Genomic DNA, 26208 nt, shown 5'->3' on the forward strand with positions numbered 1-26208 from the left:
AGAGACGCATGTAAAGCTTCAGGTCTATTGTTACTCTCTTGTTACTCACGCTGCTGTTGCAGTATCGTGGTGGTGGTATAACGCTGCAAGAAGTGCCCAGAGGTGTGTTATTGCCTACGCCCGAGAGTTCCAAAGACTCACTCAAATCTGCTACCAAAGACCAGATAATATAGAGGTCACTGAAAGCTCGGAGCAGCCATTGCTAGCAGGATCAATGTTCGGTGGCTCCCATCGTCCAGCTAACCTTGGAGAGCGCCCCGCACACAAGCTTACCCTACCACCGATCAAGCCCTCGGAAGGCCACGAAGATTTCGGAGCACAGGTATGGCAACCTGCAGCGGCCACTCCGCAAAACAATTTGAAGCTAACCGCTCAACTTAACCGCCTGCCTTGTATATAGTGGGTAGGCTGCTAAGCCTGCTTTAGCGTTACGCCGTTAAATTTCTAGAGATATATGGTAGGTATATCACGTGCCCTAGCAGCCTAATAGTTAAGGCTCTAATCCTCTAATAATAACATCAATACTCTATATTGGCATTAATATTGGCATTAATATTACCATTGACATTAGCATTGACATTAGCATCGATTAGGGTCTAGCTAATATCTACTAGCAGAATCCTGGCTAAAATTGCTTTTGCGGAGTGGCCACTGCGAGTTGCCATACACAAGTGACACAGGGGATACTGCAGAGTTATCACCTGCGTACGTGGATTGGATAGACGGTCCCAACATCAATCGATTACCGCATCGCAAACAACCCTGTCGACGAAACCTGGATATCGAGAGGCGATTTCAAGCAGCTGGTAATGTCGTGCCACCACACGTCACTGGCAATAGATACAAATGCCGTATGCAAGAGAGTTCTATGTCAGTTGTCGAAGCTTCACCGCACTAACTCTTATACATTCCATCAATAAATAATAACCCCAGGGCTCACAAGCATCGTAGAGGGACTCCGAGGATCTGAACAGTCACCTGAGGCATCATTAGGGCTCCCCGTGACCGCGGCGTTGGGACATCAGACGCCCCTCGCTGATTCGGTACATAGTATGCCGACGCAAACCGAGCCGACCCCAGTCTCCTGCAGGTGGTATCAACACCCTGCTGAACATCAGCACACGCAAACATATCGCAACTCCAACCAATAAGAATCACCCAATCACCGCACAACCACCCAAGAGAAAAAGTTTCGAAATCGAAGCCAACCTCGAGCGCCCTGTTCCACCACTTGACCACCTACCTACCTTCCGGATAAAGTTCTGGAGAGGAGAAAAAAGGGCGACGTGGCTGACGGGAGGCCAACGCCCCAGCCGCCTTGCCGTGTCACCATGGCTGGATTTTGAATTCAGCCGGGTCGTGGCTCTTTCCTTGTCCACAACTTGGGTGATCCAAGTTGTGGGTGAGTTCGTAACCTGCTGTACCGCGCGACGCACGGGCAACAATGCAGAGAGCCTGAAATGGCAAGTCTAGACAAATCGGACAATGGCCGGCGCGGAGGTTTTGAATCAGTTGTTGGTAAGATCAGGCAAGAGGCGAGAGATTTCACTCCCAGGATCCTGTACAGATCGCGCATGACCTTTCGGAATTCAAACCACGACGTCAAAGACGAAGATCGGTATTTCCATAGAAAGTAACCCACGGGGGCGCTCTTGGAGTTTTTTTCCTTTCGATCTTGTAGATGAATTCAGTGGTTGATGTCATGATTTCCGTTGAACGAATCTGGTCCAAGTCTGGAGTAACGAAACGAAACTTGAAAAATGCCACTCCGTCTCATCCGTGGATAACTCGGAACCGAAGGGCGACTGCCCCAGGATCCAACGAATTAGTGGTACTTGGCAAGTCCAGAAAAGCGGAATGAGATTCGCGGGGATGTCGCGACTCACGAGAAATCGAGAATCTAGAATCTAGGCTCGTCCAACCAGGTTTCGGAATCCAAGTGCCGGGGATGTGTTTCCAATTTTCCGGACAAAATTCCCAGGATCCCCCCCGCCGGCTAATAGGAGGCTTGGGAGACTGGATGGATGATGTGTGATTGTGCAGGTGGGGTCATGTGTGCTGCCAGATCAGAGACTAAGTGGGTGACGCTGGCACGCTGCTGCAACACTTAGGTAACTTTATCCGTTAGTCGCTGTTGAAATCAAGTACTGGGACTGCGAATGACTCGAAAAGTTCAAGGTTGGCAGTATTAGTTCGATTGGATTTCTGCTCGAAATGGATTGGTACATAAAATGAGAAAAGGCAGAAAAAAGACAAGTCTAAGCCCTTCGCTAAGTAACCTTTTGCTGGCGACAACGACGCTAAATGAAACTCTTTTTGCCCATCAGATGTCAGATGATGATTAAGATAGGAAGAAAGTCAGGATGCGGCAATCGCTTCCGGAAACGCCATGCAATGAGAAAATTCCGCAAGACAAATCAGTCGTAAATGGTGATCATGCTGAAAAATTAAAGCCGCGAATTGTGTGAAAGCAATGATGCAAGAGGTGGTCATCGTATAGAACAGATTACCATGCGGCGTGGCCACCGTCCATGCGGAGATCGCTTCCAGTCATGAAGCTGCTGGCGTCACTGAGAAGGAAGACGGCGGCACCACGGTACTCCTCGGGGGAGGACAGGCGGCCGAGCATGTTGTGCTTGGGCCACTCGTCGCGGCGCTCGGGGAACTGGATGAAGAGCTGCTCAACCATGGCAGTGACGATGTAGCCGGGGGAGATGGTGTTGACACGGATGTTGTACTGACCCCACTCGGCGGCGAGGTTGCGGGCGAGTTGGATGACGGCGGCTTTGCTAGCGTTGTAGGCAGAGCAGATAAGGCCCTATGATCGGAGAAAGATGTTAGCGTGGCTGCGACTCGGATAATAACCAGTGATAGGGCAAAGCGGGGGAGAGTTTCCATGCGGGGAAACGAGAAGTGCGACACCGACAGAAAGATAAGAACATACCCGATTGGCAATGGTACCGCTCATGCTGGCAATTAGTGCGATGCTTCCTCCGTTTCCGAACCGGATCATCTGCTTTGCGACGGCCTGGGCGGTCATCATGACACCAGTGACGTTGACTTCGAACATTCTGTTGGCATCCTGCGAGGTGTATTCCAAGGCGGGGGTCTCCTGCTGGATACCAGCGGCGGCAACCAGACCGTCCATGCGACCTTCGGCGTTGGCGATCGCCTCAACAGTGCTGTGCAGGAGCTCGGTGTCGCGGACGTCGATGCGACGGTACTGGAAGTCGGTGCCTAGCTCTTCTTTGGCGCGCTTCTGGATGTTGAAGAATTCGGGAGACTGTTGCGGCCATGTGTTAGCACGAACCCTGGTAACACCAAATCGGAGTGAAACTTACGGGCTCCTCAAGGCGGTCCAAAGCATAGACACGGGCACCGGCTTCGAGCAGAGCCTCAGCCTGGGTCAAGCCGAGTCCACGGGCAGCGCCAGAGACAAGGACGACCTTTCCGGCCAGGCTGAACTCGGGCATGCGGCCCTTGGTACCGACGGCGGCAGCCTCCTGCTTGACAGGGACGACGGGAGTAGTGGTTTCAATGGAGACAGACATGGCTGTGATATGAGGTGTATGCGAGAGGTTGTTGGTTGATTGGGAGAACCGAAGAGAAGAGGTCTCGGGTATAAGTTTTAAGAGAGTATGCGACAGGTCAATGTGGAGGAGTCGACGAGAGCGAGGAATTTGGTTGATGATGGCAAGAACATTTCTGGAGCGACTGGAGGTCGAACTTTATAGCCGACTCACGATGTCTCAATGCAGGAATCACCCTTGAGGGGTGACCTGGTTTGGGGAAATCATGGGAGCTCATGTGAACAGACAGAATCTGGACAAAGGCTGTGAGGGTTCGGGTCCAGACTCCAGGCCCGGGGAATGACAGAGCCGTCTCCACTACAGGTCACTCGACCAGATTGTATGTACATTGTACCTTGCTACCCCGTAGATCAAACACAAGCAATTCCTGTGAGACAATCACAGTCCATGAATTGATCTTGAATGCCAAATTTCATTGATTAGATTAGCTACGTGAATGGGGATTCTGTGTCTCTACTAACACCAATTCACGTTGTGTTCCAAAAAAGAGCAGTAAGAATTAGCTTATGATCGCTTAGAATTAGACCTAGTAATGAAAGCATCATCATTATTTCATCTGCCATAACAAGTCCGAGTTCCGTAAACTTGGAAGCCGCGAGTCGCAACTATCGTGAAGTCAGGTGGGAGGTTTGGTGGGAGGTTTAGTGGCAGGGGCCTCGGTTTCCTGCTTTGGGAAATCCGCTCCTGGGGGCAAAATGAGCTGGGCCAGCGCGGCTCACAGCGACATTGGGGGAGAAAATTCAAGGTGGCGGTCGAGAACTGCTGCTAGTCTGTCGCAACTGGTCACAGGGTCAGCCTGGACGATTCTGGAAGCAACACTCGCACGCTTCGAATGTTCTATGGCGAATCGAAGCTGGCAGTGTCGGAGATCATCGCCGCTTGGTTTTCCAAGATGTTTTCATCAAAATTGTGGCAAGAATTCATCATTCGCCATTGATAGTCGGAAATCTCTGCAGTTGCATATCGACCTTCGTCAGAAAAATCGTCGTTGTACAGCCTGGAATATAGAAGCAATATGGAGACGGCGATGCTCCGAGTCAGTCAGTCTGGAGTCGCACCCGTTCGGGTAGTCCGTGCCCAGCCCCAGGAATATCCAACAATCCAGAACCTCTGGTCACCCGACAAGCTTATCGAGCTGGCTTTTCCCCTATTGGCCAATGGCTCTGCGGAATTTATTTTTATTTTAATTTTTAATTTTGAGACCCCTACCAGCGAGCTGACCATGCATCTCCCCGGCATGGATTCCATCCTCAAACCACAACTCAATTCAAGCTTGGTCCTGAGACTGCATGGCCGACCCCTTCACGGGGAGGGATCGACCTCACGAGGCGTGTTTAGGCCACTTCATCCGCAATCACCTCTAACTGAGCATCCTCAGAGCGGCAGGCGCCCGAGTGCCACAGCCACCGTCCAACGATTGACGGTAACTGTCCGGCAAGGCGCATACCCTTAATCAAGGGTCAAAGGTAATGGGATTAGTTTATCAGATCGGCTATCCGACACAGATCCGTGGGACAGGGCAACTTGCCGTGAGAGCGCCGTGTGACCTCCAGAGTCTGAAGGATCCCCGTTTGAGTGCTCCAGACTGATGAACTGTCGAGGCTTATGAATCCTCTCCACAGAGTCCACACCCGTGGGATACTCCTTTGGGCAAGTTAAGAGTCGTTCTCCTGTCGATCCTAAAGTCAATCGTTTATTAGATGGTTGGGCACTGTTTCCCTTGCAAGATCCACGTTTCACCTCCTATGCACCTTGTCCTCGTCACGAGGCCCTGTGAGCGCCCTGATCCGCTATTATTCTATTGACCATCGTCTTCGGATCTGCAACACCGACCGGCATTGAAAATAATAGGTGATTACTACACCCATGTCTTTGCCGCTATACGCGATGAATCATGAAACCCGCAAGATTGTGCCGAATCCTATGCTTGGAAATAAGCACCCGGCCTAGACGAACCCATCAATGGCGCGTCAATGCTTAGATTCTGCAGCTCAGATCTGACCACTGTCGCACCTTATGCAGCGCGCATGGGCCCGGCATGCCGCTTTCGGCTTTTATGCTGTACAATTTCCGACTCATGTGCATGTGTGGCATCTTCAGGCTCGGAGGAATGCACAAAAGTACCTCCTTGGTCGCTGCAACGATCTAAGTGCAGATCAACGGCTAATCATCTCAAACTCTTCGGGAATTCTTTAAGCTGCATTCCTGGATATCAGATCTCAGATACGATAGGCTGCTGATTCACCTCTCTCAGTGCTCTCTCACCAAGCCGAATGTGTCAGATCTGTTCCTGGCGCTAACTAAGTATGAATAATCTTCGAAGTTTTGCGCGATATTTGGCTGCTGCAGGTCCCCAGGCGTGTGACCAAGGTTGAAGAGATTTTTGATTCATGTGCTGTTTTTCTTTTTAATCCCTAGGTAATCAGATTGCACGGCACCATCCCACCAGAGACTGATCACGCTTCAAATTCTTTACTCGCCAAGATCGCGAATTGGCACTTCGAGTATCTACAAAGGCCGGCCCTTATCTTGACTCGGCTTTGACTTTCCCCATCGCCTTTGGCGAGCTGGGTATACTTCCAGGAACAAGCTGCAATTGTCCCGACTGTTCTTTCCGGTCAAGAAAAGGAAACTTCATGCCCGGGGCTTGGGCCAACATAAGTCCTAGATAAGTATCAACCATCTTTCCCTTATTATTTAAATAAATTTGTAGTCACTCTTAGCATAAGTATCTTCTAAAGATTAGGAATAAAGCGCAAAGTGGTTAGAAGGTGAAGTAGTCAGGCAGCAACAGGGTGTATATATGTAGTTGAAGCCACAAAGCCCTAAGGCCTCGGATAGGAAGGCGCCGCGCGCCCCCTGCCACAAACCCTCCCTCCTGCCGGACATCTGTATGTGTGACTGTGTGTCTGTCTACCATTTCAGACCTCAACCATGGGTTTCAATAGAAGATATTATCCGAGCTACTCAGGAAAAAATGGCCTCTGCTCTTATGTAGTACACTTATGCTGCAGTGACCCTTTCTGGCAGTCTTTGATTTCTATGAGACAGCTAATTGAAACTGTCACAACACAGAACCCACGAGGACATTCGACACAAGGCTGCGTGCCGTGGTTCAATACATATTTGATAGAGCTCGATCTGGCACCCGCCTCTCATGGATAGCCCCATTCTTTCTTCCCTATTTCCGCAACTCATCCCTTGATGCGCTACTTCATCATGCCCTGATATATTTGACGAGCAGTTGAGAATGTGTGGGGATTGTCACGAAAGGGACCGCATGGCCCGAGCCACCCAAACACGCCCTGACGAATGTCCTCATTGTGAAAGCTTGCTGGGAAAGTGCAGCCGAAAGAGGCGGCAGTTGTCTGAGTTAGAAGAGTATACGTGCGACTTCTGATTTCTCGCCTGGCTGCCAGGTCAGTTGCGCCTTGCTCCCCAACATCTAGAGGATATCGACATCCGCTGCGAGATCTGCCAGAGTCAGTATAGTACAAAGTTGGTGTTTGATGGCACTGGCGCTACCCGCGAGAGGTTCCTAATATGCAATAATATGTAATCGCTGTCAGGCAGCAAAGGGGGTAAGTGCAAAGGGTTGGAGATCCAGAGACCGCCGTAGCCAGCTGCGCAAGGCTGGCCAGTATTATGCTGAGTGGCGATCGACCAAGCAAAGACCAAGCATTGCCAACATCGTTGAATACTTGTTGCGAGTCCACTCCATCAACTGGAGCGTGGAGGCCGTCAAGGCCGCAGGGAGCCTCGCGGATTTTCACAATCGGGGCAGGAATACCACCACGTCCCCTGCCGCCACGACAGCAATTCCTCTATCGTCGGGCATTTTTTCGACCTGGTCCACAGCGGAGAGCTCCATCCGGTGACATACTAATAGGACCATCGACTTCCATTATCGAAGAGATCACACGGCCAAAGTCCCCAGGCTTGAATATGTCGAGGTTTTATACCGAGTCCTCTTAAGCTGCCTGTTGCCGGGATTGATCCTCGACAACCAACTATAGATGGTCAAATTTCTAGCAACGGACCGTGAATAGGCATATAGCTAATGTTCTCTTATATTTAGTGATGACGCGTGCGGAGGATTGTTCCTGGAAGCCTGTTGTCATCATTGTTTTCCTCCTTAGGGTTCATTGCAAGTGTGCCTTTTGTTTTTATGTTCTACATTAACGGCATATGTATGATATGTGATACGCTCCAGACTTGTGCTATGGCTTCTGCGTTGGTTGAGTTTATCTCTGGTGCTTTTCGACATCTCTATACATCGCTACGCAGAATGAGTATGGCCTGTGATGCTTTTCGGCTTGAGTCAATGGTACCTGTAATATTATGGCCTATCTTTCGGTTTTCTTTCGAGTGACATATACTTATAACTCGAGCTCGAAGTTTACGATTTTTTGAAGGCAAAGAAGAAGATAAAACCCCATCAGCGTAATCTAATGTAGCAACCATAAGCAGACGGGCTACCAGTCACCCTGCGCTAACGTCTTTTGACACAAACAGATGATTAACCGTGCGGCGTATATAGGTTCTACACAAGGACATCCATTGGCACACTTATCTTTCTTGCTCGGAGATTGTATATGGCCCATCCACCAGAGGTGGGATTGCCTCGACAGTATATTTGACTGATTGAGTCGGCTGGCGAGGGGGCGACAGCCCGGCAATAGCCTCAGGGATAATTGCGTCAATCTTATTCGTCATCCTAGGAGAGAAACTGCGTCAGTTGAATCCTTAACGAGAGCCACATAAAGAAACTCACTTGAATTGGCTGAAGAAAAAAGAAGAAGGTTGTCTGGTGCAGACGCCTTCAAGAGAGAGTAGCAATGCAATGCAGCGCTGGACGATGAGATGTTACTCTTACCTTCTTGACAACTCGACATCTCGGTACTTTGAACAACAAAACGTTCGACCAGGCCGGACTTTCGATCTTTCGTCACCTGCGCATATAAAGATCAGGTTTCTTGTTTGGCTTGCACCAAGTTCTACTCAACTAATCTCTACATTCCGTCGACAGTTCGGCTGGAGCCTTTCGAAGGCACCTGTCGCAGGTCGCCCTTCTCATTATCTTCACTTTTCAGATGAGCAGAAGGTAAGCCGCTTCGACATCTCTGGCGCGGTGGCTAATTGCTGACTGAATAGTCACGACCGGAACAACGAGCGCACCCGAAGAGCCCGCAGCCCCTTGGAAAGCTTACGCCTTGACGTTGCAAACCGCTGCACATACACCGGAGGATAGCTTGATTGGACGACCACAACCTTGGAAGGTCACGGCCCTGAAGCCCAGCGGCAAGACTATCGATGACTTTGAGAAAAAGAAGAAAATGGATGATATCGCCCCCCAGTTCGATTACCCCGAGGGAGAAAGTGAGAAACCAATAAAGGGGGAAGCTCAATATGCGGTAGTGGGGATTTTTCCAGCAAAGGACATGACCAAAAAAGAGTTCTCTGGTCTCCACAGAAAGGGCACTTCAATAGGCGCTTCACTCCCTCTTACCATCCTCAGACCCAACACTGATGGTAGTTTGCCTTGCCGTCTCGGTGCAGAGCTAAAAACGACCCTAAAAAGGGCACTACACTCTATGTCTTGGCCGAGGTTGTTGACGATAGTGAGTGGGTTGTCCTCTGTGCACTCTGTTGTCCAGAGCGAAGTATTCTACTTCGCTGAATACCGCAACCTCCAGACTGTTGATAGGGTGAGGCGTTCGGAATGGAACGAATTAGTCTTTGAGGTAACTAGGTCTGAGGCCGCGCTTTTTGGAGACCGCTGACACGGGCCCCCAGCCAGCAAGCCCGTAGAAGAGGCTCTCGTGGGCAAATTGACGATTATGAGTGTCGGTCTCTTTAATGGTCGGATTTCTGAAGATCTCGCCTCGGAGCTGAAGAGAACTATTGCTAGGATGGCTACAGATGTAGGCCAGGTTCCTTCGTCCGTGAGTTCTTTCTCTGATAGTGTCTCGATCTGGGAGGGCAACACTGAGGGAGGATTTACAGTCATTCTTCAGGCCCTCTCCAGCCACTATCACGAAGTGATTGGACTCTCAATTAAGACCCTTGAAGTCATTCGAGAAGGCTTAGTTCAAACTAAGCTTCGCATTGACATCTCTGTCATTGCACCGGATCTCACCTCACTTGCGGCAACAATTTTTGAGGCTTGTCCAGACAAGGATCCCTTAGAGGTTGTGCATCTAGCGTACAAGCGCGCCGAGGCCATCGTGGTTAAAAAAGTTCCCAAGAGTCTTAAAGTGCAACCATCCAACACGGGGATACTCTCCATGCTTGAGGCGAATATCAAGTGGATGGAATCATTCCTCCAGGGGTTAGACGAGCAGGAACAATACATTTTAAGCCTCCACGGCACTCTTTCGGTTGCCCCGTCCCTAGATGATATCTACGCCGCGTTACCGTTCGCGTCAGACAAGCACGAGAGGCGGCTGTTGTTCGACCAAGGTCTCGCGATCATCTGTTCCAAGATGCAGCGCTCCTACAGACGTCTGAAGTGGCGGGACATACACTAGTGAATGTAGCTGCACGTCAGTCTGAGCGAACAGAAATCCTGGGCGACTAAGTACATGGCGATGTATTCAATGAGTTCGGCTTGAACCAACACAAATCCTAGGTGAGTATCAACCATTATTCCCTTATTATTTAAATCAGTTTGTAGCCACTTTTAGCATGAGTATCTTCTAAAGATCAGGAATGAAGCACAAACTGGTTAGAAGGCAGAGTAGTGAGGTAGCAATAGTGTGTATATATATGTAGTTGAGGCCGCAAAGACCTACTAACACCTCGGATAGGAAGGCACCGCGCGCCCCTGCTATAAACCTCCCTCCTTCTGGACATCTATGAATGTGACTCTGTGTCTATCTACTATGTTATAGCTTCCCCACACCCTCTACACCCTTCCCCTACCAAAATACCTCAAGGAAATCGAGAAACCACAAAAAAAAAAAAATTAGTATCTTCTACTTAAAAAACTATATCTAGATTTCTAGATGCAAAATAAATAAGATAGCTATCTTTGGAAAGAAGATAACTGTTAGGTAATCCTAAGCTGCGCCGTCCGGGGTTCGAACCCGGGTCCCCACCTGTTCCAATGGATAAGGGTGAATCAATCCTTGCAGATCATTACTCTTTTGGGAAGGTGGGATCCTAAACCACTAGACTAACGGCGCTTCCGTTGAATAAAAGAGTCCTGTTTGTTTTCAAGTACTGCATTAAGCTAAAATCTGACGTTGAGAGTGAGGGTGTCGATTGATCTTGAAAGCGGGTGTTGTGGGAGGGTTGATGAGATTTTTATGCCGTGATTGTGAGACTTTATTCTTCATGGAAATCACTGAAATGTCATTTTAACCTCATGTATGGGTCGTTTTGTGGTAAGATGTGCTGTTTGTACGTACGCCCATGGTGCCTTGGAATATTTCAAATATATTTCAGCGCAGACTACAGTAATTATCCACACTAGCAAAGAAAGCGCGGACTCAATCAAGCAACTAGCAGCCTTCAAAGGCAAATGCCATAAGAGCAACTGCGCTGCCTGCCTGGCCTAATGCAGTATTTGAAAAGAAACAGGGCTCTTTTACTCAACCGAAGCGCCGTTATCATGTACAGTAATGGACTACCAGTAGAGCTTTTGCTTTACGATTCATTCAACGATGTACTCAAGCTTGATAGCTAATCGCCATACTAATATGCAGCCGAGATGGATAGCCAGCATCTCAGAGACATTGCTGAAAGCACTGAGAAGATGGGGAGGCTTATTAGATAGTTCACACGCACCGCGTTCTTTACTTCCTAAAGACTCGATATATCAGACTCGCTATATCAACACCCCGACTGTCCCCTCTATATATTGATTCTATTATTCTTCGCAAAGATAGGTTCTGATCATGATGCAACTCAGACCCTTAGAGCCCGAGTCCGTGCCTGTCTCAGCCACCTGAAATACTGCCACCCTTCCCTCATCAAGCTAAGATCAACACCGTTGAGCCCCGTGAGATACCGCATCGCAGCAAGCATAATCTCCATCCGGTCCCGATCCAGATCACACGCTGCCGCAGCAGTGAAATATACCCACGCGTAGAGCTCAGGCGCGCATTGCACCCAGGGAATCGGATCGATTTTCAATAGCGTTTCCTTTAATGTCTCAAGAGCGGCATAATACGGGCTGACTGCATATACTGATTGGCGACCTCGGGTGCTGAATTCTGTGGAGTTGCTGTTAACAATGCCCCAGAAGACATGCACGGATAGATAGCAGCACGTGGTGGCTTTTTCCATCGTCGTATCTTCGTAGGCGGAAATCCATGGGATTTCAGGCAGGAGACTGCCTACGGTGTTCACTCGGTGTTGTTGTTGTTGTTGTTGGTGTTGCTGTGTGTAAGCTGGTTCTTCCGGAGGCGCTCTTGATGGCGGTTCTTCTTGGACGATAAAATCGTAGAGCTTTTGAATTTCTAGCATGACGTAGCTCGTGAGCGGCCAGTGCTTTTTATACCCCGTCCGAGGGTTGCTACTGGTGCTGGCGGCGTCGTTCGCTGATCGTGCGAGTATCCTCTTCAACAATCTTGATGGCGTGATTTCGTGAAACAGAAGCAGAGGAAGGGCGGCCTCGTCTGGAAGGCTTGACGACACTATCGAGGTAATATCTCTGTCCAGAAAGACAGAGAAACATATGAGTGTTCTGAAGTTTAGGCTATTAGCACTGGCACTTTGGTATTGGTTAGCATGAGGGGCGCTCGCTCACTCGTTGAAAAATGCGGTCAGGTACTTGAAGTCCGGCCCTTCGTTTTGCGAAAGGTGTAGGATCCGTGCTAGTCCCTGGATGTGTACTAAGGCGCTGTCTATTTCATTCGAAGCCATCTAGTATAATGGATTGAGTCAGTAGACGTTTGCCTCCCAAAATAAATTCTGGTCATCTCACGGTAAAGTAACTCAATGCTAGTATGGCAGCTACCAACTCATAGGTCGGCTGGAAGTCTGGCTGCGCAAGTTGCTCACGGATTATCTTGACAGCCTGTAGATGATGGAACGTGGTTCTGCGACTAAGACTGTTGGAGGAATTTTGGCGGGAATCCAGGTACGCCGAAGCGCAAAATAGAGTGCTGTGTAGTAGACATGGATTCGATATGGCCCGGCGGACCCATTCAGTGTGAACGTATATCGAGAGACTGTTTGGTAATGCGGCAGCAGTGGGGAGAATGGAGCAAACTGGAGGGAGTAAGATTTTATCCATGCTATGATCATGTTTGACCGGTTCGATCGAGCAGCTGGTCAGCCGCAGGAAAATGGACTAATAGCTTACAGTTGAAAAGTAGCTCTGGAACATTGTCCGAGTCCGGAACCGGGAAATCGAAAGTTATTGCTGGCCCTAATAAAACCCTTGGAGAAATGTTGGACTGGGGAACCGCAAGAGTCCTAGTGCTTATCCGATTAGTGATCCGAAATCAAACAAAACCAAGGGCTCCACGTACCTGGCACAGCCAAGCAGACCGTAATACGTCTCGTGGATACCCGATTCGTCTGACGCGATATCCAGATATCCTTCAATATTCATTTGAGCGGATGCCCAGGACTGAAGAGCCAGAGGAGCTCCCGCACCCGCAGGCGCAGGGTAAGCGCATAAAACGCCGGATCTAAAATCCAGAGACGTTGGTTTAGCCACAGGGTCTCTGCAAGCGAAAGTTTAATGAGACGCCTACTTCTCACACCGTGAGCAACTTGGTAAGCCCCGATCACACCGCCGCTTTACCGTCCTACATCTATCGCAGGCACTGATTCCTCGCCCCGAGGATTGTGGTGTCGGTTCGCTTGTTACTTGGCGGCCAGACACAGAGGGAAGCGAACATTCCATGTACGAACACTGTCGAGAGGACCCAGGCCTTGGCAGTCAGCGACAAATCATCAAGGAAGTTCTCGTATTGACCCTACCTACTACATCGTGAACAGGCTGGAAGAAGCCGATCGCATTTCCGCCGACCATTCGCACAGCTTATACAAGCGCTCAGTGCGCGTGGGACTGCTATCCCAGGACTTGCCATTGCTAGATTTGTTACCCGTCAAGCGACTGCAGCCCTGCGGGATTTGGGTTTCGGTGTCTTCCATGGGTATCCGAGGTAAATAAGGAAGGCTTGTTCGGGGAAATAAATCGAGGCTTAGACCCCGATGCGCGAATCCCCGAGAACGCAAAATGCCAAGGGCGACGCTTGTACTCTTGCAGAGCTTGACCTGAGCTTTTCATGATTCAAATTCCAGCCTCGGAGCGGAAAAGGCCTCCGGATGGACTCACAAAGTACCCACAGTGAGCATAGTAAACCATGAGTGAGAAAGCCGGAGACGTGGTGGCGCAATACACTTTCCAGTCTAGGGTTAGCTTGACGCCACAAGCCAGAGAGTGGGTTAGCGCAATTAAATGCACTTTCCGAATCTGTGCTGGTGTCCCTGATTTGGATGTGACTAATGAAGGATCGAGAGATTGGTCTCGCGCGTTTCGGCAGGGCTGAGCAAGCGAGGGATTTCAGGATTCGTTGTTATTCAAATAGTGCGTCGCTTCCATGAAGAGCTCCTTCCCCGCCGACGAACAGGCCTCGTCAAACCACAGAATTGACCTCAAAACGAAGTGAAGTTCGCTCCAACTGGAGACTGGGATAGCGGCAGCAACCTGTCTCAGCTCATGGACGAACCAGACTCTTTCATGGGATCCGGTTGATGCAATTCCGCCGAGGACCACGCACCAACAGTATACCCTGAGGACTTCCAAACTTGCCACAGTTGACTGGGAACCTAAACTTGGGGTACTGTAGCTGTATGCTTGCAGCGCAATCTGCAGCATCCTTGAGGCTTCAACCAGCGGGGAAGTCTCGGCTGGAAGTGGGAATACAACACCGACACCAAGAATAATCAATGCGAGGCGGCAAGGTTCGTACATTGGGCAGAGACCATCAATGACAGAACCAAGCTCATTCACAGGAGGCAGCGACATGATCTGCCATTGAAGGAGGTTGCGATGGTCGCAGATGGCCGCGCTATGCATCGCCAGGGCAGAGCCTTGCTGGTAAGCATCGACAATGGATACGTATACGCGTGCAGCGCAGAAGACGCTGTGCATCTCCTCCGTTACCTGCAGGCTAAGCAGAATGTCGGGTCCGGAGTCGATGATATGTTCCTGAATGTTGATCGTGTCCTGTAGCGTCGGCGGTGCTACACTTTGTAAAGGAACAAAAGGAAAGATCGGGCGCGATAAGCTTCGGCTTGCGGATAAGATTCCTGAGCTGTCCACAGGTCAACGGTTAGTGGTGTGATGGATTGTGCTGCGGCGAATTTGGTACGTACAATGATATTACGGCTGCCAGACCAGGCAGCTTTAACTTATACAGCCCGCCTCTCAGCTCCACGAGCCTGAGTAGTCCCGCCTGATGTATTGGGTTCGGAGACAGCCGTGCATAAATGTCAAGCCACTGCAGGCTACGCAAAGTAGGCTGAAACGGCGAATGTTTGATGTCTCGCAAATCAGGGCTGTCGTTTGTGGCTAAGCAAAGTACTGACAGAATGATCTCATCTGTCACCGCTAGAGAAGGGTCCTGGAGGGCCGTGTTGATTTTGGAGATGGAATCGATCTGTGACAAGACCATGGTCTTTGAGTCTGTAGCACTGAGCTGTCGCTGGCTCTTTGAAACACGAGTTCTTCGATGGGAAAGAGATCCAAATAGCATGGAGCTGTGCAGGGCAGGATGAGAGCGAGAATTAGAGAACCAGGCTTGGACACCAGGATGGATACTTCCTGGTTGACTGGGCATGAGTCCAGGCCAGAGGACTGAGAGAGCTGATGACGGTTAGAACGAGAAGTGGGCCGAGCAAGGGCAGTCGGCGTACAATACTTGTTGCTGACACTGACAGTCTCCATAGATATCGGCGCAGACACATAGGTTTGGAAGGGGTCCAAGGTGCTAGGGCTAGGACGATTGGCTGGCGTGGGGGCTGGAGGGGTTTGGTGAGTTAACACCAATTGACCCAGGTTGTCAAGGTCTCTATGTGCAATGTCGTCGCCATCTGAACCAATACCATCTGCAGTTTCCGGCTGACTCCTTCTACCCTGTTGCCAAGTCCATCTTCCAGCATGCGATCTCACTTCCCGAATAACACCTGAGTGGCTCGGATCTGAGGCCGGATCAACGATGATGAAGCGCAACCCCGATCCCCGTCCCGACATTGGACGTTTACCACTTCTCAATCTCCTGGCTGGATGTCGAGCGGAGATCAAAACCTGAAAAGCAGAGCATGCATCTATGCTGTCAGACAAGTAGCGTTGTGCAACTTTGACATGGAGCGGGGAACGACGCTCAGCAATCACGCAAAACAGAAAATCTTGGCAGCCAGCTGAGACAGGAACCACGATGTGATTGGTCAGCTTTCTTCACCCACGATGTTTCTGCCGGCCGTCTGGGAAGAAATGAAGAAACAAATACCAACCTTGATCTGGTGCCATTCGTGGTGATACATTCGACAATAAGGAGGATGTTTTTTGTTCCAACTCGGGAAGAGTTTGTGGACGGACCGAGAGGTTGTTCTGTAGGGTGGATCATAACTCCTCGGCATTCATCCTTGACATTGATATCTTTGAGTTAGACTTATCGACCCTACATCACGCGAAACAAAAGGCGAACTGCCAGTGGATTCTATCTGCACCTATACATCTGAGACACGCAGAGCCTTAAAGTTGGACAAACCATGGACGTTCCAAAGCCTGACGCGCAGAAAGCCGTTTAGCAGGGTCAAGATTTGTAAGGCCCCGAATTAGATCCTTGAACTCTGAGTCAAGGACATTTGGCCACTTGGAAAAAGCTTTGTATCCTATATTCTTGTCGGCCCTTTCCTCCCATAGCATCTGCAGTAACTGACAACTAATCTCATCATCGGCAACGTGGTTTAAAAGACCTCTAATACCATCAGGATCTCCAAAATATGAGACTTGACGCTGCAGGCGAATTAATGCGGGCAACGCACCCTGGGATTCATGTTTTCTAAAATCCTCATCTGGACCAAGAATAACTTGTCCCAGCATAGCATAGATGCACTAATGGTCTTTAGTTATAGATTTATCAAAGAAATGAAAATACTTACAACAATTCCAAAAGAGAAGATGTCTGCAGGCTTGTTAAGCTCTCCCTTAAAGTGTGCCTCTGGACTTCTCCAGTTGGCATTGCCCGCAAGCATCCCTTTAATACACCTACCATCGGGAAGATAGGCGGCATTCTCAAGGTCAACGAGCTGAACCCTTTCAACCATGGTATCTTGAGCGTTGTCGTCACTGTCAACCATGATATTGTCTGGCTTTTAATATCTAATCATAGTAAGTTAAGGCATTAATTGGCTGACCACAAAATAATTGATTTACCAAGGTGAACGATATGCTGATCGTGTAATCCAGCGATACCTGACAAGGTAGCCTCCAGGATCTGCTTCCGCGCTTGGAGTGAAATATTTTCCTTGACCAGAGAGAGGAAGTTGTGTGACAGGTGGTTGTAGACCAATATTCTCTGTCCTGGTACTGTATCCCACGGCATTCGTATGTACGGGCTTTTGGGTAACCGGGGCCGGATTTTTTGATTGAAGTTATCAAAAATGTCTTTAGGTATATCTTTCAAGACAAACTTGTCCTCTCCTGACCTAAAAACTCTCAATTAGTGACCGAATAACATGAATGCTGGAGGATCTCGGACGCTGCCAACCAGACCCGACCTAGATGAGGTCTCTCTTGGAGTAGTTCTTTGAACCAGTAAGATGTCCCAGAAGCTCCGATATATTTGTCGGGTGTAGATGCCGTTTTTGTTATACTTCTCCTAATCATGATGTAGATATGAGATATCGTGCAAGCTTTCCTGAAGGAAAGGGGGTTGACCTTGCTATTTAATTTTGCGATACACTCGTCATGTGGCAGGGTTGGAAGTCATCGGAAGTGGGAGGTTGGGTAATTCTGTTGAAGTGGTGGAAAACACGAAGAGTCACTCCTACTAACCTAGATATGGTTGTCAGACTACAACATGCCACAAAAGAGTTTGCAGAACTGATAAAATCTGGCCTGGCTTACTCTATTTAATATCTTCCAGCCACTCCATAGCTATAGGCTCGAAAATTTTTTCTGAGGGAAATTCTGATGGAAAGACTCTATTGGTCAACAAAATGCGTTAAATATGGCTCTATAGATGGTTTCCTAGGTACAAAGTTCCTGTTTTAGTATTCTGCTGCATTTCATTCACTTATATAGTAGTATTTTGAGGTAATAATATTACTATCTTTATTAAGTTACTTAGTAGGGTTATTCTTAAATGCATGCTTAGGCTCCCTGTAGATAAATAAGTATTATTCAATATTCTATAGTATTATTAGGCATTACTTGCTTTCTAGCGACTTTCATAGTAACAGGCTTTATAGTATCTTTATACTTCTTAGTAACCTCCAGGAACCCATCCTTTATGATTTATAGAAGGAACCGCCGCCCCTAACCATTATTAAACCTGCAACCCCTGTCCAAACATTTGAAGCCCTTTTCACTAAAATGGAGTACATAATATACCTAAGAATCTCATTCACTTGATAGCAGCACAACCATCTCCATGGCCAGCTTATAGCTGGTTCCTTTAAAAAGCTACCCCATGAACTCATTAAATACATCGCCAGGTACCTAGAATTCCCAGCATTTCTGTTTACTCAGACTAACCTGTAGCTACATTCACCAGTGTATGTCTCACCACTTCAGGCGCTCATACTTCGACCTGGAAACTGCGTACACTGATTTCTCCAGGTACCCGCTGCACAAACTACGGAGAATATCAGAAGATCCCCTGAAAGCGCAATCCATCCAGCGACTCGTCGTTAGCAAGTCCGGGACCGAACCTTTGGAGAAGGACTCGATTGGTCAAAGGAAGAGACCGACAAGATCTGGTGGTCCCCCTTTGAGGCGCATCTCGTCGTGCTTTGGGACGACATACTGAGAAAGTTGATCAATTGCAGATCCTTCCAGGTTCGCCGCAGCATCTGAGACAGGGCATATGAAGAGCCAACCTGGATGACTTACAGTAATCTAAACAGGGTCCTAACCTTCATCGACGCATTCATGCTGACCATGAAAGCTATAGCGAAGGCAGGAATTCACCCGGACTCCTTCGAGTAAGACTGCACCGGTATGAGCCTCACCCGTGGCGTCCAGTACAGAACTTAGTATGTGGACTACTACATGTCCCACAATTCAGAGTTCCAAGCCGCGTAATCTGAGTCGCCTGAGCTTTGTTGCCTGCATTGAAATCGCAAAGATAGCCCGCGTAGCGCCGAAATTGGCGCCACTGGACGTTGACATAGGGCGCGGGGGGAATTCCAAGGCGCTCCTGTGGGAGCTGTCCATGCCACAGTGCGTCTGTCGGCTGCAGACGGTGTGGAGAGTGAATGGTCGCGTACGCGTTCCCGGGGAGGATGGATTTGTCCGCTTCTGGAGCGGCATAGAACAGCTTGCGGAAGCTGACGCTCCAGTCATTGGCGTTTGATCTGAAGGGGTGGGATACTCGCAAGATCTTAGAGATTGAGTATCTGGCGCTGCAGGAGATTAGCCTCGGTGACTTGGCGAATGGAAGGCCGACACTTTGCTTTCCCGGGCTCGATAAGACTGTATTTACCCATGAATTGCAAGAAAGTACATTTGCTTTCTCGACATCTAGAAAGTGGAAGCACCTTGACAGGAGGCCAGCTATCACGAATACCAGCTTCTCAGGACACGAAATGAACGTTGCGTTGCGAAATCTCCGCCAGACCGCAGCCCATGATACGTTCATTAAGGTATAGATCAGGACAATGGCTAGATAGCGCGAGACTGCCCTAAATCACATAAGAAAATGAAGCTGAAAACCACCTAGCTGTATATGCTTGCCTTGGGTCCATGAGGCCCTGTTTCCTAACCCTAACTTCACTCACCCTCAACTCAGCCATCTACAACTTTAATCGACTACCAGTTGCCCTAACCCGCAGAACCAGTCCTATCACCATGCCTGGCTTGGGTGCATAACTCACCGGACGGACTTATTCGGGTATAGAATAAGCTGTGATCATTACATTGATGCGATGGGGCTAGAGCTGGACGTAGCGTTCCGGATCCAGTTTAGAACATCGAACCTGGGCCGGCTAGGACTTGATTGGTGACATTCTGCTGGTAGTCTCATCGCCCATTGCTTGGCTAGCTGGTTGGGCTCTGACGAGTATCAACAATTTTCTTTGCCCATTGATCTGAGGTGCGGTGGGTGGGTATCTACTCCATTCGGGCTGTCTGGAGGTAAACCGAGATAGATAGACAGGAAATGAAAGGTAGGCAGACCTACTTTAGCGGCCTTGTTGACTTTCCGTCCATTGAGAAGGGCGGAGCCACGATCTGCGCCGGCGTCAGATGGGATGATATGCTTCTCTGAGTTGACTTATAGTACACGGTTCATGCGCTCTGGGTTCTGAATGGCCAGTACTTGAACACTTTATAGATATCACATGGTATCATGGCAATAAGGATAAGCATATACATATGCATCGTTACTCATTCGAGACTTATTTTCCGAAAACAGAATAAGGGGTCGAATCATGCCATATGCAGAGCATTCCCAACTGCATACTCAAGACAACGACCATGACATGCAACACTAGAGACGCAACTTGCAGCTTGACACTTCTTGTGCGGAGGTTGATACCTGCGGCCACGATCAGAAGATAAAGGATCCAGGGGTTGACGGTTAGCGGAGTGCATGGCTGGAGCACCATGGCAACTTTGACGATGAATAAAGCCAGTTTTATCGAGAACAGGGGTTGCTGTGAGGTTGATGTATAACGCCACAGGGAAGAAAATCGGCTGGGTGGCGGCGGGAGTAAGTGCCGGATGGGAGGTTCGTTAGGTCCAGAAGATATTCCGGGGAGGCCAGAAGACATTGGAGGGGAAATCCCGGGAGAGACTCCAGGTGAACTGGAATAGCGCGGCCGTACGATGAGTTCTTGCTCTGAACCAAGCGATGGCCTTCTTTCTGAGACCGATGCCTGATTGGTATCTTCATAAACAGGAGTTCGATCCGCCACTGATCCATTAGAGTCAAACATCGAATTGCGGCGGATAGCCACCGGGCTTCGAGAGAATCTCTTTGGGGATACAGGGGGCTCGTCGAACGATTCTGTAGGATCGTCGAGAGGCCGGATACGAGAACTCGTATGAACCTCAGGAGCCGACGAACTGCTGCTGGCCCTCTTCGTGCGAAAGTTCTCACTGGCACCGACCTCAAGACCGCCGAGGACCTCATCGGCAGATGGACGGCCGTCTGGATCAACAGACAGTAAACGCCACAAGAAGGTGTATAGTTGCTCTGGTAGGTCCGGCCGCATTCGTCCCTCGTCAAACCCAGACCAGTCAATGATTTCTTCGCGAAGCTTCTCAATGTCCTCCCGTTCCTCGTGGATGAGGTCGGCGTTTCGGTATGGAAGCTGGGCAAAGCACAGGAAGTACAAAATCATCCCGAGAGAGAAAATGTCCGACTTGAAGGTAAAGTTGCCAAAAGGTCCGTCGGGATATTCCCGCCGCACCACTTCAGGTGCGCAATAAGACAAAGTTCCTGTGGCTCCGGTGGACATTCGAGTGGCATTCTGCGCCTGAACCTCACCGAAGTCGCTGACCAAGACTCGAATTCCATCGCTGGTCTTGTGCAGTAGACAGTTGTTGGGCTTGAGATCGCGGTGAATGTAGCCATTAGCGTGAAGATACCGAAGACCCGATGTGATGTCCTTGAAGAACGAGTAGATCTCATCGAAATGAAGCTTTCGTGGTTCCCTCACATCAGGAGGAGCTTCAGGTCCGCCTTTAGATCGCCGTCTGATACGCTCTTTCAATTCCTGCGGCGTCGTCGATGTCTGCATAGCACCGCAAATGTAGTGGTGTAGGTCGCCAGCATTGCAGTATTGTTGCAGGATAAAGGCACACGGGACATTGGGCCCAAAGGTAGTGATTTTGGCATTTTCAAGCCAAACGTGCCGATACGACACCAGATTTTGATGAGACAGGTGCTGCAACAGTTGTACCTCGATCAACACCTTTTCCAACCACTCGTGGTCGTCGCCGACCGGCACACGTTTACAGGCGTAGTGTCCGAGAGACACGCCGTCCAGCACATGCTTCACGAGCAGCACCACGCCTTTTCCACCCTTCCCCAATACGGTTTCTTCCACAAAGAACTTTTTGAAGTAATCCTGGGTAAATGCCGCAGATGAAATTCCGTGTCCAGTTTGCGTCCTCTGGTTGTAACTAGATCCGGTCGAAGAACCATCTGAGAGGACAGGCTGGGCAAAACGCCGAGTAGGGGCCGGCGTGGTCGGGTCTACCGAGCCGGGCAGACTGTCGTGGAGCATCCGAAAGTAATTCGGGCTAATGAATTCCGGCGGCGCATGGTGGTTGTCTTGAGTGTCTTCCTCTTGTAGCGGCCGGCGGCAGTACGGGCACTGAGGTTCGTCATCGTGTTCGGCGGCATTTTGGAGGACGAGCTGCTGGGAGTCTCGGTCGAGAACGACAATGGAATCATTGTGTCGCAGGACGACATCTTTGGAGGAGCTATATGGAACAATGGACATGCCCTCGTTTGCCATTATCAGTCAATGAAGGGCGCATCTCCTGAGACGGCAAAGGCCATGGTCATGAGAAGGGGAGCATGAACTTGAAGAAGAGGAGTCGGTAGTCCGTTCCAGCGGAATGAGGCGATTGAGATCCGCATCATCGATCCTGCCCCACGTGAGCACCGGCGGTGAGCGCCTCGCCTATACTGTTTGCTACGAGACTACAACTGAGTACAAATAATCCCGACAGATAGAATGGTGCATATCAAGTATATCATGGGTATCTATATATGATGTATTGATGGTTGATGTCACGACATCGGCTCAATGAATCCTTCCACCGGAGACATCTTAGGAGCTGCACCATGTAGGACTGGGCAACCATGCGTGTCTAATCGACGTTGTGGGCCTGCGACTGCATCGACACCGTGGTTTCAGGTGCACTGGAGCCTAATAGAGCGTGCCACGACGCTGTCTGGTGGGCCGGACAGCTGTCAATATGCACCGATCGTCCGAGCAGATGATCACAACTCGGGGCGCAGACATGCTAGTCGAGGCAGGTGTCTAAGCAAACAATGTGCTTGCTGTAACTATGGTTTGTTGGTGAGGGACAACTGGCGAGCGCTCATTCCTCCCCGCTTTCCTCATCGCTGACTTCGAGGTTCGCGATCGAATCGTTATCACTTTCCTCTCCGCTGAAGCCCTCGAACTCTTCCTCATCATCAGAGCCCGACTCAGCCGAGGCTTCCTTCTTGTCACCCGCAGTCTGTGTAGTGTCGTCAAGCTTGCGCTTGCGGCCCATTTCACCAAGTCTGCCTTCACGGCCTTCGATCTTCTCACTCTCCTCGCCGGGTGTATAGGGAGGGGGAGTGAACCACGGAATCTTTCCACGGAGGAAATCGTTGATGACCATTTTGGCAACACCATCAAGGTCAGGCTCGCCTCCACGCAGAAGTCTACCACCCTTTCTGGCAAGAATGCTGAGGAACTCGATCGGACCGCCAGGATCCTTGATACCATAGGTGCGTTCGAGATGTTTGGGCTGGACACGCTTGAGAACAGCGGGAATGTACTGCTCGGGGTTCTCGACGTTCTCCACTCGCACAACGCCACGAAGGAGGATATCCTCCGGGGTATCGTTCTGATTGGGCGGGACAACTCCGGGACAATCAATGAGGTAGATCCTCTTCATCAAGGTGATGTACTGCCAGACCTTGGTCTCACCAGGAATGGGAGCGACTGTGCAGACCTTCTTCTTGCGCAGAGTGTTGATGATGGACGACTTTCCTGTATTGGGGTACCCGATGAAGCCAACCGAGATCTGCTTACGGTCGGAGTGGAGAGACGAGAATTGCCGGAGCAGCTGGATCAAAGATCCTTTACCGAACGAGTTGGTGATCGAGGCATGGAACGCCAGAGTAGGATAATCTTTTGATAGGTGACGGACCCAAGCAGCCTGGTCAACACATTAGCATCCGACCAGAAGATAAAATCAGGAGTGATAACGGCGATGTGTGAAATGTTACTAAGAGAAAGGCTACTGAGGGGCCAAGAAAAGGCGAGCAGTTCTCAACTCAAAAACAGAACACTGCTTAGTTCTTAACGATCGGCTTTCAAGACGAAAACCAATCAGCCTAGCTTCAGAATGAAATTCGGCGCGAACCAGCGTCAATCTGCCAAAGCTGTAACAGACAATACTTCCATTGAGGAGAACGGTGACAAAAGAGCCACCGGAAGTAGACTTGACTTAGCGATGGCAAGGCGGAAAGCCTATGGAGGAAAAGGGAAGATGGGATACTGGATTGAAAAACGGAGTCGACTTACCGCCACGCCTGTTGGTACAAGATCACACTTGTTGAGAACGAAGATGAGATGCTTGTGAGGAGCTTCCTCGCGAATGTACTTTTCGATTCCTCTGCACCGTGTGCCCTCGGGATCACGCGCATCGATAACGTGGATAACAACATCCGAGGAATCGATGACCTTGTACAGTTCGTTCCAGATACGCTTGCTTTGGCCCTTCAAGAAGACCGACTCGCGCGAGGTTGGAAGAGTGCCAACGTTGAGGTCGGCGGCAACATCATCACCGGACACGACAGCCGTGCCGTCCGCATGCGTAGCCTGGTCAGTCTTTTCGATGTAGCTATCGTGCATCTTGACCGTCTCACCCGCCAAGTCTTCAATCGACGAGACGCCGATCTTGACTCGTTTCCTTTGAGCTTTGGGTCCGAAGGTATCGCTGAATGGGGAGGTCTCGATAGCCATCTTGGCCTCATGCTGCTTAAGTCCATTGAGAGTCTGATTGTCTCGGATCAAACTCATGGGAAGCTTGTTCGTCTTGAGAAGAACCTGATAAGGATCGGCTGCACGCTCAGCGACAGCCTCGCGAAAGGACGAGAGAGCCTCTTGTGAGATAACACGAGTGTTCCCGAACCACTTCCGGTTGGGCTCGATCCGAGCGACAGGGGCATCGCGAGACTGGTAGGAGGCGGCGACGGTGATGTTTCCAGCTGCGTCACGTTGAGGCTTGCCATCCTTGAGCATATTTAACCTCTTCACCTTCTTCGCATCTCTTTTATCGAATTAGCTGCGATCGAAAACACAACCAAAGCGATCGTCTTACCTGTAGAAATTTTCACCTTTGACCCTCACATTGGCCATGCCATCGCCGACCTTGCCCTGGCGGACTCGGCGCGTGGCTTCTTTTTTTCCAGTACCCATCTTGACACCTGTAACCTGAAGAAATCTAAAACAAGATATCTAAAGGTAGGAGTTGAGAAAAGAGGTTGGCGGAACGCAAGAAGAGAAGAAAGACGGAGGAGGGAGAATTACTATTTTTTTTTTCTTGAGGCGCCAAGCGGAGTTGGTGCACGGACCAACGGCGACAAAATCGCTTCGATCTTTTTCCGGTTCTTGACAGACCGGCCTTGTCAACCGCAGCCAAGTTGGACGGGGTGGTGCTTTCTTTCCTGCGTACCCAATTCACTCCGGTCATAGCGGTCACCAAAATCCTGCAAAGCAATAATGTCGCTCTTCCGTAGCGGCCGGACTGCCGCCGTGCAGCTCCGCGGTTTCTCAACCTCCTCCAGCCTCCGAGTCGGACCTGACTCACCCAATTTCATCGAGATTCCCCAATCGGTTCAGCCATACCAGCCCGCCAAACGCACTGTCAAGGGTACCCTTCCTGTGCCCCGTGAAATCTTTTCCCGCCGACGCGCAGACAAGCCTACGGAGGCGTACATCCGAGCTGCGATCCCTCTCCCCGAGGACAGCAAAGACATCAACCCCAAAGAGCCCAATGCCGAGTACCGACAATGGAAGAAGACAATGGCCGAAATGCGAAGGACGAATTTCAGACAGGGATTGAAGGCATTGCACAAGCGAAAGCAAATGACAGATAAGATCATGGCGCAGCAAAGTCGCGAAAAACAACGACGGCGTGCACAGGTTCTCAAGCAGGGAGAACGGGAGGATGTGTTGCTTACCCGGCCTTCGGTCATCAAGGAGATGCTCCCCCAACACAATCCTGTTTTGCCAGACCCCAACCGAGAGGAGCGGCTCGCCCTTTCCAAAGCACGCCTTGAGGAGAAGGCGTTGCTGAAGGAGCAGGGCCGACGGGACGCGCTACACACCCTTTATATGAATGCTCGCGACTTCATCGTCAACGAGCAGCAGCTCGCTGCGGCGATCGACAAGGCCTTCCCCTCAGGAGTCAATGAAGCTTGGCGCAACGACCAAGCTAATGGCGAGAACGTCTGGAACCTCGGCTTCCCTCCGACAGTGCAAGAGGCTCTCTTACAAGGTACGAGGGGAGACACTGACCGCTGGGATAAGATGCAGACTAGGGTCAAGAAGCTGGGAGAGGAGATCACTGGTGGAAAGCTATAAAGACGGACTGCTTTCTTGTATAATACTGTTCTTCGCCTTGTAACTTGTCAATCTCAATTGCGCCTATCATATTTGTACACTTATTCGCTATATACCTGAAATTCTG

At 49.9% G+C, this 26208-nt stretch overlaps 9 protein-coding genes and 1 non-coding gene across 10 annotated transcripts; 2 read left to right on the forward strand and 8 right to left on the reverse strand.

Moving 5' to 3' along the window:
• Positions 1–1240: 1240 nt before the first annotated feature.
• On the reverse strand, positions 1241–1675 carry BJX68DRAFT_11767 (uncharacterized protein). The gene has a single exon (XM_071036054.1). The coding sequence runs from the start codon at positions 1574–1576 to the stop codon at positions 1349–1351; it is 228 nt and encodes a 75-aa protein (XP_070905880.1). The 5' UTR covers positions 1577–1675; the 3' UTR covers positions 1241–1348.
• Positions 1676–2181: 506 nt separating this feature from the next.
• BJX68DRAFT_223280 (putative short chain dehydrogenase) lies at positions 2182–4032 on the reverse strand. The gene is made up of 3 exons (XM_071038117.1): positions 3342–4032; positions 2945–3283; positions 2182–2818 (listed from the first exon to the last, which is right to left on the reverse strand). Exons 1-3 carry the CDS (start codon positions 3549–3551, stop codon positions 2507–2509), a joined length of 861 nt encoding a protein of 286 aa, XP_070905881.1. The 5' UTR covers positions 3552–4032; the 3' UTR covers positions 2182–2506.
• A 5398-nt stretch (positions 4033–9430) lies between these two features.
• BJX68DRAFT_260597 (uncharacterized protein) lies at positions 9431–10120 on the forward strand (the record flags this gene model as incomplete). Its single annotated transcript, XM_071043918.1, has 1 exon — positions 9431–10120. The coding sequence occupies one exon, from the start codon at positions 9431–9433 to the stop codon at positions 10118–10120; it is 690 nt and encodes a 229-aa protein (XP_070905882.1).
• A 537-nt stretch (positions 10121–10657) lies between these two features.
• Positions 10658–10777, reverse strand: BJX68DRAFT_t7. The gene has a single exon. It is a non-coding gene; the product is annotated as a tRNA-Gly (tRNA).
• A 724-nt stretch (positions 10778–11501) lies between these two features.
• BJX68DRAFT_260598 (uncharacterized protein) lies at positions 11502–13155 on the reverse strand (the record flags this gene model as incomplete). The annotated part of the gene is made up of 5 exons (XM_071043919.1): positions 11502–12282; positions 12346–12461; positions 12523–12809; positions 12904–13016; positions 13073–13155. The coding sequence occupies 5 exons, from the start codon at positions 13153–13155 to the stop codon at positions 11502–11504; spliced, it is 1380 nt and encodes a 459-aa protein (XP_070905883.1).
• A 960-nt stretch (positions 13156–14115) lies between these two features.
• Positions 14116–15501, reverse strand: BJX68DRAFT_251642 (uncharacterized protein; the record flags this gene model as incomplete). The annotated part of the gene is made up of 3 exons (XM_071042420.1): positions 14116–14869; positions 14931–15420; positions 15471–15501. 3 exons carry the CDS (start codon positions 15499–15501, stop codon positions 14116–14118), a joined length of 1275 nt encoding a protein of 424 aa, XP_070905884.1.
• An 807-nt stretch (positions 15502–16308) lies between these two features.
• On the reverse strand, positions 16309–17445 carry BJX68DRAFT_251643 (putative calcium/calmodulin dependent protein kinase; the record flags this gene model as incomplete). The annotated part of the gene is made up of 4 exons (XM_071042421.1): positions 16309–16671; positions 16719–16924; positions 16993–17264; positions 17318–17445. The coding sequence occupies 4 exons, from the start codon at positions 17443–17445 to the stop codon at positions 16309–16311; spliced, it is 969 nt and encodes a 322-aa protein (XP_070905885.1).
• A 2100-nt stretch (positions 17446–19545) lies between these two features.
• On the reverse strand, positions 19546–22339 carry BJX68DRAFT_223300 (protein kinase IKS1). The gene has a single exon (XM_071038118.1). The coding sequence runs from the start codon at positions 22245–22247 to the stop codon at positions 20178–20180; it is 2070 nt and encodes a 689-aa protein (XP_070905886.1). The 5' UTR covers positions 22248–22339; the 3' UTR covers positions 19546–20177.
• Positions 22340–22471: 132 nt separating this feature from the next.
• BJX68DRAFT_223302 (putative GTPase NOG2) lies at positions 22472–25020 on the reverse strand. The gene is made up of 3 exons (XM_071038119.1): positions 24838–25020; positions 24039–24786; positions 22472–23670 (listed from the first exon to the last, which is right to left on the reverse strand). Exons 1-3 carry the CDS (start codon positions 24933–24935, stop codon positions 22840–22842), a joined length of 1677 nt encoding a protein of 558 aa, XP_070905887.1. The 5' UTR covers positions 24936–25020; the 3' UTR covers positions 22472–22839.
• Positions 25021–25146: 126 nt separating this feature from the next.
• On the forward strand, positions 25147–26169 carry BJX68DRAFT_223303 (uncharacterized protein). The gene has a single exon (XM_071038120.1). The coding sequence runs from the start codon at positions 25239–25241 to the stop codon at positions 26100–26102; it is 864 nt and encodes a 287-aa protein (XP_070905888.1). The 5' UTR covers positions 25147–25238; the 3' UTR covers positions 26103–26169.
• The last annotated feature ends 39 nt before the right edge of the window (positions 26170–26208 follow it).

This window comes from Aspergillus pseudodeflectus, assembly GCF_044049435.1.
Source record: "Aspergillus pseudodeflectus strain CBS 756.74 chromosome Unknown BJX68scaffold_1, whole genome shotgun sequence".
In the NCBI taxonomy this organism is placed as follows: domain Eukaryota; kingdom Fungi; phylum Ascomycota; class Eurotiomycetes; order Eurotiales; family Aspergillaceae; genus Aspergillus; species Aspergillus pseudodeflectus.

Coding starts and splice junctions, on each gene's coding strand:
- BJX68DRAFT_11767 (XM_071036054.1), bottom strand. CDS start 1,576: ATGCGCGATCTGTACAGGATCCTGGGAGTGAAATCTCTCGCCTCTTGC.
- BJX68DRAFT_223280 (XM_071038117.1), bottom strand. CDS start 3,551: ATGTCTGTCTCCATTGAAACCACTACTCCCGTCGTCCCTGTCAAGCAG. Junction 3,284..3,341: donor TGGACCGCCTTGAGGAGCCC/GTAAGTTTCACT, acceptor TGGCCGCAACAG/TCTCCCGAATTCTTCAACAT. Junction 2,819..2,944: donor GCGGTACCATTGCCAATCGG/GTATGTTCTTAT, acceptor CTCCGATCATAG/GGCCTTATCTGCTCTGCCTA.
- BJX68DRAFT_223300 (XM_071038118.1), bottom strand. CDS start 22,247: ATGGCAAACGAGGGCATGTCCATTGTTCCATATAGCTCCTCCAAAGAT.
- BJX68DRAFT_223302 (XM_071038119.1), bottom strand. CDS start 24,935: ATGGGTACTGGAAAAAAAGAAGCCACGCGCCGAGTCCGCCAGGGCAAG. Junction 24,787..24,837: donor AAAGGTGAAAATTTCTACAG/GTAAGACGATCG, acceptor ATTCGATAAAAG/AGATGCGAAGAAGGTGAAGA. Junction 23,671..24,038: donor TTGTACCAACAGGCGTGGCG/GTAAGTCGACTC, acceptor TGTGTTGACCAG/GCTGCTTGGGTCCGTCACCT.
- BJX68DRAFT_223303 (XM_071038120.1), top strand. CDS start 25,239: ATGTCGCTCTTCCGTAGCGGCCGGACTGCCGCCGTGCAGCTCCGCGGT.